At 42.9% G+C, this 14435-nt stretch overlaps 1 protein-coding gene across 1 annotated transcript in view; it reads left to right on the top strand.

Annotated features, from left to right (window-relative positions):
* ADAMTS4 (ADAM metallopeptidase with thrombospondin type 1 motif 4) overlaps nt 1–12514 on the top strand; it is a 40193-nt gene extending 27679 nt beyond the window's left edge. Inside the window, exons 4-9 of the mRNA XM_068252265.1 lie at nt 820–990; nt 2727–3013; nt 4704–4890; nt 4979–5154; nt 7582–7757; nt 9407–12514. Of these exons, the coding sequence (XP_068108366.1) occupies nt 820–990; nt 2727–3013; nt 4704–4890; nt 4979–5154; nt 7582–7757; nt 9407–9842 (1433 nt within the window). The 3' untranslated portion in view covers nt 9843–12514. The remainder of the gene's footprint in view (nt 1–819; nt 991–2726; nt 3014–4703; nt 4891–4978; nt 5155–7581; nt 7758–9406) is intronic.
* The last annotated feature ends 1921 nt before the right edge of the window (nt 12515–14435 follow it).

Here is a 14435-nt window from a genome sequence, read left to right as displayed (position 1 = left end):
TGCATGAAACGAGTCATATTTTACTTGAAGTGGAGGGTGGTATGGGCTTCCTTTGGGCAGCTAGGACTTGCTAGGGCATCTTCAGTGAGATGACTAGTAGGGATAGGAGTAGTCAATGGGACTGTCTGCCAAGACGGCCAAATGTCCACCTTGGCTGGGAAGCGTGTAGCGTGTGCACAAGGCTTTACATTCTGCACTTTAACCAGATGAAGGGGGGGGGGGGGGGGGATCCCTGAAAACGCTTTGTTTGGTGGTAATAATGAATTTCTTACACGCTGTTGTCCTATCTTGGGTGGTGTGTGATCCTTAGCTTGCACTTCTTTTTAAAGGACCACTATCATTAAAAAAGTTGGCAGTTAAAATCTGGCAGAACCAATAAATAGGTTTTGAACTAGTCCATCTCCTCATGAGGGGTTCTCAGTGTTTTCTTTGTTTTCAACAGCATTGCCTGAACAGCAGTTGCTAAGCCTAACTGACTAAATAGTGTGCAAGTGAGTAGGGAGGCTGGCTGGTATCTTACTGTTTTGGCATTTAAACTGCTGTTCAGGAAATGCTGTTGAAAACAAAGAAAACCCAGAGAATCCCCCATGAGGAGATGGACTAGCCAAAAACCTGTCGGTTCAGTCAGATTTTAACTGCCTACTTTTTTCGTGGTAGTGGTCCTTTAAGATCTTGGCTATTTTAGTCTGCTTGAGCGACTTCCAATGGCAAGAGATGGTCTTTAAACATTGGCGAGATTGTTGCTATAAAGGTCAAATAAAGGGCAAAAAAGAAAGTCAAAGAAAACAGTCTAATTTATAACGTTGTTTCTGCCTGCAGGCCACGTCTTCAACATGCTCCACGATAACTCCAAGCCTTGCATAGAGCTGAATCGACCAGCAAGCAATACCCGTCACATGATGGCCCCGGTTATGTCCTATGTGGATCCAGAAGAGCTGTGGTCACCTTGCAGCGCCAAATTCATCACTGACTTCCTGGACAATGGAAATGGTATGTATTTCTACAGTTCCTTTGGTTTAGGTTTCCACCTCTTTGTGGACCAGATTCAGTTACATTTATCACAGGCATTAAAGAGACACTTAAGTCATCCCCCAAAAAAATGAGTTTTACTCACCTGGGGCTTCCAATAGCCCCCTGCAGCTGTCCGGTGCCCACACTGTCTCCCTCCGATCCTCCTGTCCCCACTGGCAGCCACTTCCGGTGTCGGCGACAGGAGCCGACAGGCCGGGAACGCGAGTGATTATTTGCGTTCCCGGCCACAATAGCGCCATCTATGCTGCTATATGATATATACTCCATGCTATAGCAGCATAGAGGGCGCTATTGTGGCCGGGAACGCAAAGAATCACTCGCGTTCCCTGCCTGTCGGCTCCTGACGCCAAAACCGGAAGCGGCCACCGGGGGGGACACAAGGATCGGAGGGAGACGGCGAGGGCACCGGACAGCTGCAGGGGGCTATTGGAAGCCCCAGGTGAGTAAAACTCATTTTTTTGGGGGGATGACTTAAGTGTCCCTTTAAGGAGGAACTTCATCCCAATCAGTAGCCGATGACCCTTTTCCCCGAGAAATCTTTACCTTTTCTCGAATAGAGCCTCTGGGGGGTTTCTATGGCTGATATTGTGGTGAAACCCCTCCCACAGTGTGATGTCATAACCATGGTCCTTTAATCGAAAGAACCGCACACCTGAAATGGAACGAGGCTGGTGCAAGGAGCCCGTAGCAGCAGTAATCCAACACATCGAAAGAGGAATCCGCACACAGACTTTTCAAGAACAACGTGACTTTTATTGTACCAATGCACACATACACAGCATCCAATCGTTCAAGCCGTCGATTGTTTCGGGACAGATCCGGTCCCCTTTATCAAGGCATAAGCAGCCAGACATAAAGGGGACCAGATAGGCCCCAAAACCATCGTCGGAACAATAAAATTTACGTTGTGCCTGAAAAGTCTGTGTGCGGATCCCTCTTTTGATTTGTTGGATAACGATGGTCCTGACAGTTTCCTGTCTGTGAACCTCATTGCATTGTGGGAAATAACAGCTTTTTCCAACTGCCAAGCAAGCAGTATCTCCCTCTGTGCATAGAATTCTCAGTACTGAACATTCTGTACAGATCACGTGGCAGAACTAAAGATGTCACCACCCGTGATAAATTTAATAATCTATAACTGAATATTGTAAAAAAAAAAAAAAAAAAAAAAAAAAAAAAGTGGTTCTATTCATTACGTTAATTGCTAATTTTATTTTTTATTATTTTTTTTTTTTTTACAGTTTTCATTGAGACATTTTCTTTAGTCAGTGTTTGCCCCTTGTAAAATCTTTCCTCTCCCTGATTTACATTCTGAAATGTATCACAGGTGCGACATCTTTGGTCCTGTCAGGTGCAGCTCTACAGAATGTTTGTTTGTGAGAATTACAAAGCCAGTGAAAACAGCCTTGACTAAGCATCACTGGGAGAGAGGGTGGGGGTAATATACAACAATATATAGATATAAGAAGCGTTTCTGATTCTGAAATCAGGGAAATTACCATAAAAGTGGGTATTCTGAATAATTTACTGCTTTCTTCTATATGTAACTACAGGGCCTCTTTAACCTCATGCCGTTATTCTAAAGCACCAGTTTTTTCACTCTTGCCATTGAATCAGGCCCAGTAATTTTATATTTATGTCTCAAAGCAACCACAAAGGCACAAGATGACCGTTTTTCTTATTTCATTACACAGGTCGCTGTCTTCTCGACAAGCCCCGGGCTCCGCTGCGTCTGCCAGTTCCATTCCCGGGGAACGATTATGACTCCGACCGCCAGTGCCAGCTGACTTTTGGCCCCGAATCTCGGCACTGCCCAAACCTGCACACCCCCTGCTCCTCCCTGTGGTGTACTGGCAGGATCGACGGACACTTCATGTGCCAGACCAAGCACTTCCCCTGGGCGGACGGAACGCAGTGCGGCATCGGGAAGACTTGCATGAACGGACGCTGCATCAGCAAAGTGGAGATGAAGGCCTACAATGTAAGTTTTGTGGATCATTTTATTCTATAGACAATAGGTGAGAAATGGCAGCGAATCCTAAGCCTGCATCTGAATGACTACCAACAGAGGTGTGCAGAGCCCCCTAGAGGCAACATGCACACCTTGTATTCAAAACAGATGCTACGATTATACACTAGAGCCCTAATCTTTTGAAAAAAAGGGAATGCAAATATAAAATATCAAATGTGTGCAGCTAGCCATAATGTAAACTTTACATGTTTTCGACAGCAGGGAGGGGTGGCAGCGCTTTCCCAAAGCAGGCTGCATCTTAAAGGGGAACTGAAGAGAGAGGTATATGGAGGCTGTCATGTTTATTTCCTTTTAGACAATACCAGTTGCCTGGCAGCCCTGCTGATCTTCTGCCTCTAATACTATTAGCCATAGCCCCTAAACAAGCATGCAGCAGATCAGGTGTTTAAGTGGTTCAGACTTATAAGTCTGATCTGACAAGACTAGCTGCATGCTTGTTTCTGGTGTTATTCAGATACTACTGCAGAGAAATAGACCAGCAGGGCTGCCAGGCAACTGGTATTGATTAAAAGGAAATAAACATGACAGCCTCCATATACCTCTCTCTTCAGTTCCCCTTTAATGACTAACAGCAGAGGTGTGCAGAGCCTAATTATAGGCAGGCGCCACATCTTGCATTCAAAACAGATGCACCAAATGAACATTTATGGAGGATGTTCGCTTCCAAAAACAGTTTGCATGCAGAGTTTTCCGTACTGGACCTTTCCACCGTGATGAGGGACCTTAACTTTTAGCTAATTACCAAACAAGCTTTTATTCTACAAGAGATTTGCTGCGTTTTGAAATCCTGTTTCCGATCGCATGCAAATCGCAAAAATGCAAGGATGTCTGCAAACGAATGAAAATCGCAGGATCCCTTTTATACCACTGTGATACGATTGTTCCCGATTGCATGTTGTATTTCTTCCTCATATCTCCTTGTGTTCTTAACATCCAGAGAAAATCGCTAAACGCAATTCCAGTAAAATAGCATTTTTTAAAATCGCACTGCATTTTCTATTTGCGAATGCGTTTGCGATTACTTTTTGCAGCATACAAAGATTTTATTTGCACTAGTAGCGTTTTGCAATCCGATTCTGATCGCACGCAGAATGGAAAACGCAAGGCCACTTACTAGATAGCATACATTGAAAGGTTACCGGTACGTTTCCATTGGGGCAATGCAATTGCGATCCAATTTTCCCTAATTGCCCCAATCCTGCCTGCTGCATTTTTTTTGTACGTTCGCACTTATGTTCCCAGCATCCAGTCAGTGATATGCTCATAATTACAGCTTGCATGCAGATGTAATGCAAATTGTATGCAGCTTGGGATTGGACCAATCAAAATGAGCAGGAAGTATAGTTCATTGGCTCAATTCTAAATGGCATATAATTTGCATTATATTTGCATAGAAGATGAAATCTCAGCATTTCACTGGCCAATCTCTAGTGTCGATATGAGGAATGTCATCCCATTGGCTAGGAGTCAGCTGGGTTGTAAATAAAAGTGCAGTCTTCAAGGAAATGCAAAGAGCCAATTAAAGGAGCAGGAGGATGGAGAATAAACTCCTGTTGCGCTACTATAATAGTCATAAGAAAGATGAATGTTACAGTTTTACAATTTCTTTAAATGTTTTTTCCCACTTTTTTTTTTTCAGACCCCGGTGAATGGCGGCTGGGGTTCTTGGGGGCCGTACGGGGAATGCTCGCGGACGTGCGGAGGCGGAGTTCAGTTTTCTCACCGTGAATGCAATAAGCCTGTCCCCAGGAATGGCGGGAAGTACTGCGAAGGGAAACGCACTCAGTACCGCTCCTGTAATATCCAGGAGTGCCCGACCGGCAATGGTAAGCTCCGCCCTATAGAAAGTTAGTGCTGTTTCATTGCCTTTGTGGAAGCGAGTCCTCTGACCCAATTCTCCTTCTGGCCAAACAGCCATGTCCTACAGGGAGCAGCAGTGTGCCGTGTACAACCACAGGACCGACCTCTTCAAGGGCTTCCCCTCCCCCATGGACTGGGTACCCCGCTACAACGGCATCGCAGAGAAGGACCAGTGCAAACTCACCTGCCAGTCCCGCCCGCTGGGTTACTACTACGTCCTTGAGCCACGGGTAAGTGAATGTCGCTACCCTTTCACTGACAGTCTTATAGAGGAACTCCAGTGAAATAATGTAATAAAAAAAGTGCTTCATTTTTACAATAATTATGTATTAATCATTTAGTCAGTGTTTGCCCATTGTAAAATCTTTTAAATCCCTGATTTACATTCTGACATTTATCACATGGTGACATTTTTACTGTGGGCAGGTGATATAGCTGCTGCATGCTTTTTTGGCAGTTGGAAACAGCTGTAAACAGCTATTTTCCACAATGCAACAAGGTTCACAGACAGGAAACTGCCAAGAGTATGTACTCAGAATTTCTTTATGGGAGGGGTTTCACCACAATATCAGTCATACAGCGCCCCCTCATGGTCGGTTTGTGAAAAGGAATACATTTCTCATGTAAAAGGGGGTATCAGCTACTGATTTGGATAAAGTTCATCGACGTCGTGACGTCAAAGGGAGTCCTGATCCACTCCTCAGCGCTGCCTGGCACTGATTGGCCAGGCAGCGCACAGGGTCCGGGGGGCTAATCGTCGGGTAGCGGCGGCGATCGGAATGTACACGCAGCTAGCAAAGTGCTAGCTGCGTGTTGCAAAAAAAAAAAATTATGCAAATCAGCCCGGCAGGGCCTGAGAAATCCTCCTACACGGCATAGCCCGAGCTCAGCTCGGGCTTACCGCCAGAAAGCACGAGGTGAAAATTAACTGATGAGATAAACAATTGTATCTATCCTCCTGCTCCTAAAAAGGGCATTTTTTAACTATCCCCCAGTTTTATTTTATATTTAAATCTACTTTTTAAGTTTTTACTGTTTCATTGTCTCTGCTCAATGACACATTCATTGAAGTACGCCAGAGCTAAAACCTAGGAATTATTGATTTTATTGATTTTTTTTTTATGGGCTGGTGCAGACCAATCGTTTTTTGGTAGCGTGTTCAAAACCGTTGCCGCCTGTGAAAACGCTTGGCTAATGTATCTCTATAGGATGGTGCACACCAGAGGTTTGAGGTTTTTAGCAAACCGCCAACGTGGCTCCTGCAGCATTTTTGCGGTTTGCAGAAGCGTTTCTGCCTCAATGTAAAGTATAGGGAAAGCTCAAACCGCTCGGGAAAACGCCAGATCAGAGCGGTTCTCCAGGCGTTTTTGTCACAGAAGCTGTTCAGTAACAGCTTTACTATAACAATATATGAAATCTAACGCTCCAAAAAACGCTAGGCATGTTTAGAAAACCTCTCTAAACATGCCTAGAATCGCTCTGAAATCTGTTTCAAAAACCTCTAGCATTTTGGGTATCTGCTAGCGGTTTTTGGTGTGCACTGGGCCTATCTCTTCCCTGTTCTCAGAAGCCATTCCCAGCCAGGAAAGTGGTTTATAGTTATAATTCCTTATCAGTGAGGGTTACGCTGTAGTCTGACCTAGTTACGACCCGGACAGAAACTGTCACTTGCATACCTGATGTTTAACCCTTTCAAGCAGAGAAAGGAAAAAAAGGAACACAGCCTAGTTATTTGTGTTCTTGGCACTGTACTATCCACGACCAGTTGTGGACAATCGTTTGTTGAAAACGATCTATCTTGGTGGCTTCTCCACATAGAATTTCAATAATCGTCCTCAGTCGACACAGCGTAGAAAATGAACGAAAAGTCATTACGTTATATACAGAATCCTCATTGTGCGTCACATTGTTCACAGATGATGGTCGTTTAGCGGCAATTTTTATCTGGCTTGTGTACTTAATTTTGCAACTAAATCTCTACCAACCCCGGGAGGGAATTAAACTGAGCTTTAATGGTTTTAAAGCAAACCTGAAAAAAACCTTATGATATAATGAATTGTATGTGTAGTACGGATAATGAATAGCACATTAGTAGCAAAGAAAAGAATCTCATATTTTTACTTTCAGTTATATCGCTTTTTTACATAATATTGCATCATTCTGTCATATTTGCAGTTTAGAAACCACACTGTCTTTTAAGCTTTAAAACACAGCAGATATAATGACTCTTTGAACTTCCTTGCAGTAAAACCTTATCTCAAGCTGTCTATCACTGTTTCTTGGATGTTTAAATGCTCCAGAAAACAGGACTGTATTCCTCCCAGTGGGTCGAAGAGCTCAGAAAAGCTCTTTTGCATTGATAACTGAAGTTTTTTTTTTACTCTTCCTGTACTGGAAAACAATATGAGACTGTTTTCTTTGCTACGAATGTTGTATTTCTTAGCTGCACTACACATACAATTCATTACCTCATAAGTCTATTTTACTTATTTGCTTTAATATGCTCAATTTATTGTCTCTTAATTTACGTGTTAGGAGACTGTTCAGCTTAGCACTATTCAGGAGAGCATTCTGTATGCCCATCTGCATATGGCCGACATACCATAACTTGTAGTGATGACCATAATTAAGGCTGTCTGTTTTCTCTCTCGCCACAGGTAGCAGACGGTACCCCATGTTCTCCAGACTCCACCTCCGTGTGCGTTCAGGGCCGCTGCGTCCATGCTGGCTGCGACAGAGTTATCGGATCAAAGAAGAAATTTGATAAGTGCATGGTGTGCGGGGGAACCGGCTCTGCTTGTAGCAAGATCTATGGATCCTTCACAAAACCAAGGTGAGAAATAGGAGGGCTTCCCTTCATCATGTGGTGATGTAAAAACAGACCATTGTAAAAGCTGACACGAGAACAGATGGGCAGGTGCCAAGGGAGATAACACACCTATTAAGGGCGGAGCATCTGATCTCAGAGGAATTGTCACCTAACGGAAGGAGATCAAACTAGCCTATTTTAAAGCAGCAGGGACAACCATACTATCCCAGGGAAAAAACACATATATTAGTAGAAAAGTACTAGATCTACTTACATAACACATGTATTGTACTGTCAACATTTTGGTTTCAGTGAATTTTATATAGTAAATAAAAATTGTTCCAGGCAATTTCCATCTTTACTGCATATGACTGAAGCCAATCCTGGTGTCATTTCCTCTCTGTTTTTTTTTCTCCTTCCTGAAATGGTGTATGTATTGCCAGACCTTCTCCCCACTGAGCTCTGTACTAAAAACTGCACTGTCTTATCTAGCTTGCTTTGTAAACACGTGAGCATAGCATAGATTGTATTTCAGCAGCTTCTGCAGAGGGGTGAGGTGTATTTCCCTTCTCAGCCTCCTGTCCATCTGAGCTGCCAATCAGTGAGGAGCAGGAATGTGAGAGCGGAGATAACAAGCTTCCCTCTCCCCGGCAATGTACCAGAATAGAGTCAGGCTGACTAAGATAAGATTCATTACAGCAGAATCATTTATGATTATATTGGAATACTTGCAATGCAGACTGCATGTAGACTTCATAATAAACACAGAGCAGTGGGTAAATGGAATTTGATTTTATGGCTGACAATCCTGCTTTAAGTTCCATTACGACAAACTATTAACAAAGGATTCCTTCAATCTCATCCTTTGATCTCCATCAGTGCTGTCCAACTCCAGTCCTTGTGGGCCGAGATTCTCACACTCATTTTTTGAAACCGCTCAAATTGGCACTGAATCAGGAGAGGCGTGGCTTATCAGGTAGAACACATTCCTCCATTTCTCAGTCTACCCTGAACACTGGCATGGATTTGGCCCTTCAAGAACTGGAGTTGGACATGAATATGCTCTTCATATTATGTGATATTTAGGTGGACACTTTCATAAACTGTTTGACATTAATAACGTTTTCAATACTATCAGTACAAAATAGAAGCCGCAGTGCAGGGGGGTAACTAGAGGGGAGCAGCTCCTGCAATCGCAGGGGGGCCCACAGCTGTGGGGGTTCCCCCATGTACTAACCTTCTCTTCCTCAGATACAGCAGACTATACTTCACATCAGGTGTTTTTGTAGATACACTTGTTATGGGCGTGAAGATCCTGATGACCACATTTGTTTTATGACCTTTGTGAGATGGGCCCCAAGGCCGTGAGGGTCACTCTTGGGAGGCAAAGGAAGGGGTGTGCAGATTGAGGGGATCCCAATAAAGTTTTGCGGGGGGTCCAGATGAATTGTAGTTACGCCACTGTCACAGTGTACACTGATAGACCTTTTGTAGCTGGGTAAACTAAAAATAACTTCTAGACAAAACTCTACTACAACCTGAAGTTAGGTAACCCTTACAGAAGCATTCGTAGATGTCAAAAGGCAACAGAATTCACTTGTCCTACGTAAACCATAAGTAAATTCTCACTACCAAATGAAATATCCTTAATCCTGGTTTCCTTTATTTTTTAGGTACGGTTACAATGACGTAGTCACTATCCCAGCTGGAGCCACAAACATCTTAATACGTCAGAACAGCGGATCATCCTCCACCAGTGATGGAGTCTACCTGGCTTTAAAACGGCAAGATGGATCCTACGCCCTCAATGGGAACTACATCTTAGTGCCGTCAGAAGTCGATGTCAACATCGGGGGAGGGCTGAGCCTACGTTACAGCGGTGCCACCAAAACCATGGAAACCATAGTTGGACGTGGACCCCTGAAAGAATCCCTCACTGTCCAAGCTTTGGTCGTCAGTGACCAGCGAGCCCCACGTCTTAAATACACCTTTTTTGTTCCAAAGCCAACCACTAGAGCCACCCAACCCAAGAAACCAGCAGAAGACTGGATGAAACGGAGAGCACAGATACTGGAGATTCTGAGGAGGACAAGGAACAGCCGCAAATAATCAGTACTCGACATACTGGAACATTAATGTCTCGATTCACAGAGACGAGATAGCACATTCCTACCTAAATATCTTAGGCTGGAAGTTAATGTGTTTTTGAGGTGCCATCTTCAAGAAAAAGACTGGATAGAGACACCTTGCCAAAAAAACAAACAAAAACAAAAAAAAAACTTTCAAAATTTTCCAGAACTGAAATTAGTGGCTAACCCACTAGCTGCACTTTTCTACGTGCTTGTGATTTGGAAAGCTCTTGCTAATGTAATTCTATGTGTGTGATCCCACTTGAGGGATGTGATTATTTTTAAAAAACATTCCCCATAGCATTACATTAGCAAGCGTTTTTTAAATCACAAGTGCTTAGATTGCTAGTGAGCCCCGGGCCATAGTCCGCTTTAAACTTCTAAGCAAAATATCACAGAAGATAGATGACCTGGCGGGGTAAGGAAAGTTTCAAGAAGAAAACCTCAAAAACACTTCAAAAGACTTTTTTTATGCAGCTCAACAGCTGAAGAGGGAGGCCAAATGGACTCAGTTCTTGAATTAAAAGGACAGATTACTGAGCCTTAAGCCTGTGCTGCTGGCTGGTCCACCACCGGTGGCTTCCCTTTGGACTTAGGCCTACTGCCTCACATGACCAACCACCTACTGGACTTTGAACGTTAAAGACAGTCTTTAGACAGAACTTTGAAAGTTGTATTTGATCACTGCGGTGTTCAAAAAGGTTTGGCCCTGCAGAGGCAATCAAGACATTCAGCGTCAATTTCTACAGTAGCTTGTTAAGAGGAAAGGCCTCCTTGTGGACATAAAGAAGGGTCTGGTAACCCATTTTATTTAATAGGAACCTAAAAAGTTAGCTAGGATAACTATGTTATTAACATCCCTGAGGGACAGCTTGATGAGATTTGAAGACCTTCACAAAAACAGATCTTCACGAACGAGTATGAACTTGGGAGACATTTTGTTTTTGTGAACAGCTTCTTAACCACGTAGAAGATTGGTGGGAAATATTTCTGGGATCCGCTGTACAGCATTAACTACCTGTAAGCATGTGAGTTTTGGCCAGATGACCAGTGCTGCTCACACAGAGATAGAAGCCCATTCAGTTATAGATTTGTAATGTGTCTTTTGTGATTAACCACATGATCTGGTGCTAGACAGAGTTCTCTCCACCGCCAATCAGGCTTGGTGCTGCTATGCAGATCTGGTTTTCAGATACACTGAGAACATCTGCTATTAATCCCATTCCATGTTGAAGTACGAGGGAATAAGTGGTACATCAAGGCAAGCGAGAAACAAAGAGAGCTTCGTACCTGCTGTAAGGAGTTACCAAGCTCTACAATGGTGCTACCATTAGTAAACAGACCATGAACACAGATTTTCCACAAAGTAATTCTTAGCCGTGGAGTGCTATTCTAAATGAGATTTTCACAAGGGTGGCAAACTTACAGGGATCTCTAACTTTCGCTATAGTATGCACAACGTGGTAGCAAGTTGTATTTATAGCTATATATAAATATATGTATTTATTATTTTGTCTACTTGTCTCAGATTTTAATGGATAGGCCCTAGTAGACTGCAAATATCGAGACATACTATCAATGCAATGTTCTAGCAACCACCTTCAAAAGAGACAATTTAAGACAACCGTTCGGTTCACAAGGATTAATGTTTAGAAATGTCTGTACTTCACTGACACTACAGAGGTGCGAATTGTATTTATATCTTAGCGTAGGGACCCATAATGTTCTGCAACAACTTCAAATCCTAAACAATTTTGTAAAAAACATTGGTCAATTGCCATAAAACTGATATATATATGAATGAAGGAATCACATAGCTTTTCTAAATTTGTTTACTGGGCACATTTCAGTTTTAATTTTTCTCCTGGGAGTAATTCAATTACTTCAAGGATGGCAACTTTTTTGGACGTTTTTTGGCGAACCAGTTTTGAAGGTAGGAAACTTGACATCTCCTCCAAGATGTGTGGCCAAGTCTACAATTTGTTATTCAAGGCTTTTGTGGGCAAATCTTGCACAGGTGGGGTAAAAACACTGTCTATTCAACACTAATTTCTTTGACCACAATGGGTACAACCGCCCATCTGAAGCGCCTTATGATTACCTCAAAAATATTTGCCAACATCTCAGGCAACCAAGTTTCACAAATTGTTAGCGGTACTAAATGTCTCACGGATACATCCTTCATTACTTTCAACAGTTTTAAATTTTGTAAATTTTTACAGTGATAGAATTGCGCAAGGTCGTTCTAATGGGTTCTGTGTTTGCTAAGTGTAAGAACACATCTCTACTTACGAGAAAATTTTACAGAAACAAACCAGGTATAACGAGAGTTTACTAATGTAGCAAAGTTTCACCTTCGACCATCACATGACACAAATGACACGCCTGCTGACAGCTCTTTAAGCACCTGCTAACCACACTCCCTCTGGCTGTGATGTAACAGTCACGGAAGGAGAACCCACCAATTTCGTTCCAATGGCTGGGAACTCTCAGGACCGCACAGGGCCCACTGAATGAAGGGATAGGCAACAAATCCTCCATTAATTATGGTGATTTTATATATTTTTTTGTCTTTTTTTTCTATTGTTAATATGAAGATGCACAGAATTATTTAAATACTATTTATATAAAATAAAAAATTAAAATATGAAATATGGCTTTGGTTATGTCCTAATTCATCGTTCTCACCACAAGGAATACTCCTGGGACCTCTAGGACTCCCATAGATTTTGGTCTACCCACTCACCTCCTGTGTTCCCTATCCCCTTAGTAGATTATTTGAAGTAAAGTTATTGTACGCTCGTTTGATTTTCAACACCCAAATCATTAATTTGTGGTCATTTCTACTGCATGTCCGCCAACTTGGTGGCCACCCCCCGTTGCACAATTGGCCAAGCTGGAAAATCCTTGGCTGATATTACTGTTGTTCACAGAGTTGAGAACTAGGGATGAGCTCTCGGAAACTAAACTGTTCCAATTTTCCAATTTGGCCATCCCAAATAAAATCCCGATAATCGGAAATTTCGAGTACCACGTTCTGTGCTGCTGATGCAAAAATTGGCTTTGGAAACAAGAAATTTCAGCAAACACTGGGTTAAGCAGTTGTAGAAGAAAGGCAAACCAGGCAACAATAGTTTGCAAGTCACCAATTTATTTCATCCCATCCAAAGACAAACACAGGCAACAAGTAGCTGGTCTTACTTGTTGCCTGTGTTTGTCTTTGGATGGGATGAAACAAATTGGTGACTTGCAAACTATTGGTGCCCGGTTTGCCTTTCTTCTACAACTGCTGGACATTTCTGTTACTGGAGGCACATATAGTAACCACCAATAACCCCTTCCGAGTGTCTGACCATCATTGAATTTGGTGTCGATTTTTTTCCTTTGCTCTTTTGAATGCAAAACACTGGGTTAACATGGTAAATATTGGATTTGAAAACAAGAATATTCAGCAAACACGGCATTAACACAATGGCTAGAAAAGCGAAACTTGGCTTCTAAAACAAGAATTTTCGGCCCATTGTGATGTCAACAATTATGCGGGTTTTCACATGAATGGGGGGATCCTGTGCCCTAATCCCCTGGACCCCCAATCCATGTTGAAAAACGCTCATTCTGCCACTCTAAAGTGGCCTAAGGAGCTTCCACGGTGGCCATCTTGTTGGTGTCACTGTCTGCTGAAAAGCCTTGTTTCAGAAGCAAATTTTCACGACAAACTAATGACCGCATTGACTTCAATAGAAAATGCCTTTGGAACAAGAAGTTTGGTATTTGCCTATGGACTGCTGAATTTCGACAAAATTGGAATTAGGCTCTTCCCATCAACCCTATAGAGGACTTCCCACTTGTCCTCCACCCTCCCTTTTCCATAGAACAAAGCCGGTTGTTCAGCCTTGTGCCGAGAGACCACACGTCTGGACAGTGATCATTCCAAAGCGCTCAACAAGAATGATCAAGAATGGTTGCTTCCAGTGAAAATGATCCATGGTGTGTATGTAGCTTTAGAGAAATATTTGGGGCATGGAAGGAGATTTAGACCCTCATGGTGGTTGTGCACGCCATAGAATTCAAGAGCACAAGACCAGTAAACCACTCGTGTCCTCGAGAGAAAGAAGAAGCTGGAAGGTGGCTTTACTCTACACCATTCCCTGAACTCTGAGATATCCGTTCTAAGCGGAGTATCACTTTAACGTCACCTGTAAGAGAAAACACTCTGTGTTTCCGAGCACAATTGTGGTCAGATAATACAATAACTTGACAGTTTGAAGGCATCATTAGCAAACTAGCTTCCTGAGCCAGATTCTTATCGTTGACCCAATTAAATGTTGACTTTCGCCTGGGAAATTCTGGCTCAGACTAAACAATAAACATGCAGCTGCCTATGGGGTGGGCAGGAAATGCCCAGGTAACCCTCTGCCAGGTTCATTCCTGATATAACCACATGTGCTATAAATACTGAGGCCAAGACAATAGATCCCTGTATAGCGGGTTCCTGATTTAGCCTGAACGGCAGCTTAATTAAACTGTTCCACGCAAAGCAGATGTTGTAACAACACACTCTAGGCATATAAGA

This window comes from Hyperolius riggenbachi, chromosome 9, assembly GCF_040937935.1.
Source record: "Hyperolius riggenbachi isolate aHypRig1 chromosome 9, aHypRig1.pri, whole genome shotgun sequence".
NCBI lineage: Eukaryota > Metazoa > Chordata > Amphibia > Anura > Hyperoliidae > Hyperolius > Hyperolius riggenbachi.
The sequence above is the reverse complement of the archived record's forward strand: the minus strand, read 5'-3'. Positions and strand labels throughout refer to the sequence as shown.